General features: G+C 32.8%; 3 protein-coding genes across 3 annotated transcripts; all 3 read right to left on the minus strand.

The window, feature by feature from the left end:
- Window positions 1-1,277: 1,277 nt before the first annotated feature.
- LOC145044287 (uncharacterized) lies at window positions 1,278-1,872 on the minus strand. The gene is made up of 2 exons (XM_078993168.1): window positions 1,782-1,872; window positions 1,278-1,699 (listed from the first exon to the last, which is right to left on the minus strand). Exons 1-2 carry the CDS (start codon window positions 1,870-1,872, stop codon window positions 1,278-1,280), a joined length of 513 nt encoding a protein of 170 aa, XP_078849294.1.
- An 84-nt stretch (window positions 1,873-1,956) lies between these two features.
- LOC145044288 (uncharacterized) lies at window positions 1,957-2,583 on the minus strand. The gene has a single exon (XM_078993169.1). The coding sequence runs from the start codon at window positions 2,581-2,583 to the stop codon at window positions 1,957-1,959; it is 627 nt and encodes a 208-aa protein (XP_078849295.1).
- Window positions 2,584-2,667: 84 nt separating this feature from the next.
- Window positions 2,668-3,252, minus strand: LOC145044291 (uncharacterized). Its single transcript, XM_078993171.1, has one exon. The coding sequence runs from the start codon at window positions 3,250-3,252 to the stop codon at window positions 2,668-2,670; it is 585 nt and encodes a 194-aa protein (XP_078849297.1).
- Between the last annotated feature and the right edge of the window lie 1,623 nt (window positions 3,253-4,875).

Raw genomic sequence — 4,875 nt, forward strand, 5'->3', positions numbered from 1 at the left:
TATGTATAAATATATGTGATTTTTCATATATGATTTCGCATATTTTGGCAGTTTATATGGTCTTTAAAGCAATTTGTCACACAATAACAACTTCACTCCTTAAGTCCACAAAAAAATAAAACCCTGTTAAGAAATTTGGTTATTTTTGCAAGTTACTCCATACTGTAAATAAAGATGTAAACTTGAAAGCGTATGTTATACAATAAAAATCTGCTTGGCATTAGAAAACAATTGAAGCTTACTTTTGGTTAATTAAGTATAAGGTGAATATTTGACTCCTTGTAAATATCATGATTAACAAGAAAAAACATAAGCAAGAGCAACGAAAAAAAAGGTATCGGGTTGTGAGGGGAATATTAACTTTTAAAAAGGAATAAAAAAAAAAAAATAAATAAAAACTTGTTGGAGAAAGTGATGCAGAGAAAAGAAAGGGAGTAGTAGTTTTTTAGCGTTTGGGCATGTGAACTCTTCACACTTCAAAAGGTTGCCCTCAATCTCATCCCTACTTTTCTTGATCTTCCCAAGATTCTTTGCCAATATCTTTCTCTTAATTTCTTCCCACTTTCCACATGGAAAGTGATTGTATTGTCACCATCTTCTTATTTATATCATCTCATAATTTGGTACTACCACTATTCCACCTCACACATACACGAAAAATATAAGTCTTAAGCAACTACCCGATATAAACATATTTCATGGCAGCAAGATAAACATATGCTTTTTCTTTATATATATATATATATATATATATATATATATATATATATATATATATATATATATATATATATATATATATATATATATATATATATATATATATATATATATATATATAAAGAAAAAGCATATGTTTATCTTGCTGCCATGAAATATGTTTATATCGAGTAGTTGCTTAAGACTTATATTTTTTGTGTATGAGCTTGAACAATTTTTTTTTTGGGGGCCGATTTACCGAAAGTATTATAAATTAAAATTAACGTTCTTACATACAAAAAAAAACCAAATTTGTTTTTACAAATAAACACAAAAAATAACTAGAGAAAAAATTATTATAACTTAGCCCGACGACCTTTAAGGTCTTTGAATTCATCAATTACCGACTTCGAATAAATGTTTTCAGCAATTTATCTTTCTATGTAAACCACCAAGTTGTTTGCGAGAAAGTCATCCAACATCGTATTGCGAAGACGGTTCATGAATATTTTCATTGCTGAAAATCCCCTCTCTGTTGTTGCGGTAGAAATTGGAAGTGTCAAGATTAACCGCGCCACTCAATCAAGCAAATAATACGTCTCACGTTTCTGAGTTTCCACAAGACCCTTGCATAAGTCAGCAATAGTTGATACACCACTAAGCTTGGGATTCTTTGTCATATCAATATTAAAAATCTCCAATTGATATCTTAATTGGATTCTCTCTTGCTCCGTAAAATCTTCGGGATAATATTTCACAACAAGACGACAAATTTGATCAACTTTAATCACTTTAGGGTGTTCTTTTGAAACTAAAGTAGAACTAAGACTTAATAGTTCCATCGCCTGATCATTGAATCTACTATTCAACTCATGTAACTGTTTGTCCAATCTGGTTGTAAACAAATCCACTCGATAAAAATGTTCAATAGTAACATGATTATTTGTTTTTCGAGGCCGGTATCGAGTAGAATTATATGTAGCATTCATATCCGGCATATCTATTTGATGTTTTTCACAAAAAAAAAACTTTACCTGTGCAAGTAAAGAGTCCCTATCCCTTGTTTCTGAATTCATTTAGACTTTCCTTTGTTGCTGAAACTAACTCCTTGACATTAAGAATATCTTGAGATTTCTTTTGTAGAGCTTGAGAAAGTATATCAATTTTCCCCATTATTTCCTTTATCAAGTGAAGAATAAACACAAACTCAAATGATTTTAGGAAACAATAAGCAACATCTGTATCTCCGTGTTGAGATTAAGTAGCAGATACGTCATCAATTATTCCCTGGAGAACAACACGAGTACAATCAAACATGTTAAGCAAACTACAAACATAATGAAAATGAGAACCCCAACGTGTATCACCAGCTCTTCTTAATGTCCCAACTTGATTCAATCCTTTTCCTGATTCGATTTCACCTAGTTCCAATAATTGTTCAATCTCAGTTGCCTTCGCCTTTTGTAACTCATCATGACGCTTACTAGAAGCACAAACTACATTAATTAAAAAAATTAAGTTTGTGAAAAATTGGTGTACAAGAATAATTTCCCTTAAAGCAGCTACCAAGGCTAGTTGTAATCTATGAGCAAAGCAATGAACATAATATGCATAAGGACAATCCTTAAGAACAAGTGCCTGTAATTCGTTCCATTCCCCTCTCATATTACTAGCACCATCATAACCTTGGCCACAAAGTTTACTAAAATCAAACTGATAGTGCAAAAGTTGTCTCCACATATTTGTTTTTAGGGTTAATGATAAGGTATCCCTAACATGAACCAAATCCAAGAACCTTTCCCGTATGATCCCTTCAACATCAACAAATCTCAAAACTATCGCCATTTGCTCTTTTTTAGACTCATCACGTGACTCATCAACCATGACACAAAAATATGAATCACCCACTTCACTACGAATATGCTTTCTAACTTTATTTGCAATAATACTAAGAATTTCTTTTTAAATTTATCCAGAAGTATATTTTGAATTATAAGGAGCTTTCTTTAATGTAACATTTGCAACTTCATCATTATAAGATGCTAGAAGTTTTAGTAGTTGCAAAAAATTGCCACGATTTTTGGAATTAGGAGATTCATCATGTCCTCTTAAAGCACATGCTTGGAATGTCAACCAACAAATTGTGTCAATCAAAGCTTTTAATCGTAAACGATTCTTCAATATTTGCTCTTCATTTTGCTTCATTATGATATTTTCAATCTGTGCTTCTTGGTTCATCAAATTTTCAGCGAATGCAACAACATTTCTATGTTGTGAACAACCAATGTGCTTCAAGAATGCACAATTTTTCTCATCATTAACTTTCTTCCAATTGTCAAATCCTTTAATAGTAAATGCATCATAACCATGGGACACACTTGGTTTATCGTTAAATATAAAACAAATAAAACGATAGGATGCATGTGTTGTTGGAGAATATTCTAACCAATTAGGGAAAATGTTGAACCAAGAACATTGAAATCTACGAGGATGTTTCTTTGAACCTTTAGCATGATATTCTTTAAGACGTATTTGGAAAGGTCCTAAGCTCATATAGGCTCATCTTACTTCTTCCCTTAAGTTAACCGGATATTCCCATATTTGTTTTCTTTTAACGGGATCTCTTTCTAGTTGCTTAAGATCCGCTTGGACCACCTCATTAGGATTTGATTGTGTGGCTTCATTCCTATCATTCTCTTGTTGATTTTCATGTTCTTATGGTTGTGGTTCACTTGTTGAAGCTTTGTGCTGTTTAATCTCTTCATTTCTATCATGAATTTCTTCATTATCAACCTTTCTTTTGAAGATAGAATGAATGGTTTTCATATTTCACAAGATTGTATCTATAAAAATCAAAATCAAAAAACAATTCATAAGAAAATAAGCAATGTGTAATTCGTTGATTCCTAAAACTCCAACAACAATCAAATATAAAAGAAAAGCAACAAAATAGTTCATTCTAGACATATCAGTTCATATCAGTTCATAAAATAGGCTCCTAAAATTAGTTTGATTCCTAAAATTCTAACAGGAAAGAAGTCAAGAACTGAAGAACATGCTGAACAACATCCGAATTGAAACTTGAAAGCTCGATTGCTCAAAGCTGAAAGCATACCTGAGGATGGGGAATTGGGAATTAGGGATTGGCGACAAAGAGCAGCAGGTGTTAGGTAGCACCGTAGCAGCACCGCAGTTCGCAGTGGCGCAACACCCAACAGGCGACGTCGTCACGTCGCGAGGAGCAGGTGAGTGACGACGAACGGATTTGATTTGGCGGAGTTGACTTGCGATTGAACGAAGATTGAGGATGGGGCCTGGGAGATTGGGGCAGAAGGCGGAAGCTGATTGACGATCGTCTCTCTCTTGGAATCTTGGATCAGCTTCTTGGCAACAAAACATTGGATCAACTAATCAGGAGGGGCCACAGCCCAAAACTCACATTGCTGGGCTTATAATTTCGAAAATTGAACATATATATCCTACTTCTAGCCCAAAATTCAGGGGGCCACAACCCCTCTTGGCCCCATAAAAGGTGCGCCCCTGTGTATGTGTGAGGTGGAATAGTGGTAGTACCAAATTATGAGATGGTATATATATATATATATATATATATATATATATATATATATATATATATATATATATATATATATGAGGTGGAATAGTGGCAGTACCAAATTATGAGATGGTGTGTATATATATATACATATATATATATATATATATATATATATATATATATATATATATATATATATATATATATATACATACTAGCCATTTACCCGCGCCAAGCGCTGGGTGCAAATAATATTTTCAGAAATTAGTTTATAGAGACGGTGATTAGTTCTTTTGTGCAAATAGTTTACTATGTCTAAACAATTATCAATGAGAGTCATGCTAGCATAAACAAAATCCGTAAGAACTAAAAATGAAAAAGTTAGGACTTTTTATTGATGCACACAAATAGATGACTGATTGTGCACTATTAATCGTGCAACACTTCTTTATATACCACATTTGATGTATAGACTTCACTGTCGTTGAATTGTTCGTCAAGCTTCTCTAAAACCTTTGTTTTGGAACATGATATCCCTATAGATAATGCTACATAAAGTTGGTCATGCGAGAAAACCGATTCCGATAGATAAATACCTACATTTGAAATTGTTTGTC

This window comes from Lactuca saligna, chromosome 4 (genome assembly GCF_052625555.1).
Source record: "Lactuca saligna cultivar CGN05327 chromosome 4, ASM5262555v1, whole genome shotgun sequence".
Lineage (NCBI taxonomy): Eukaryota > Viridiplantae > Streptophyta > Magnoliopsida > Asterales > Asteraceae > Lactuca > Lactuca saligna.

What these genes read in the sequence shown, in the direction of transcription:
- LOC145044287 (XM_078993168.1), bottom strand. Translation starts at nt 1,872, where the DNA reads ATGGGGAAAATTGATATACTTTCTCAAGCTCTACAAAAGAAATCTCAA. An exon ending in AGTTTCAGCAACAAAGGAAA is followed by an intron (nt 1,700 to 1,781) that starts GTCTAAATGAAT and finishes AACATCAAATAG; the next exon opens with ATATGCCGGATATGAATGCT.
- LOC145044288 (XM_078993169.1), bottom strand. Translation starts at nt 2,583, where the DNA reads ATGGTTGATGAGTCACGTGATGAGTCTAAAAAAGAGCAAATGGCGATA.
- LOC145044291 (XM_078993171.1), bottom strand. Translation starts at nt 3,252, where the DNA reads ATGAGCTTAGGACCTTTCCAAATACGTCTTAAAGAATATCATGCTAAA.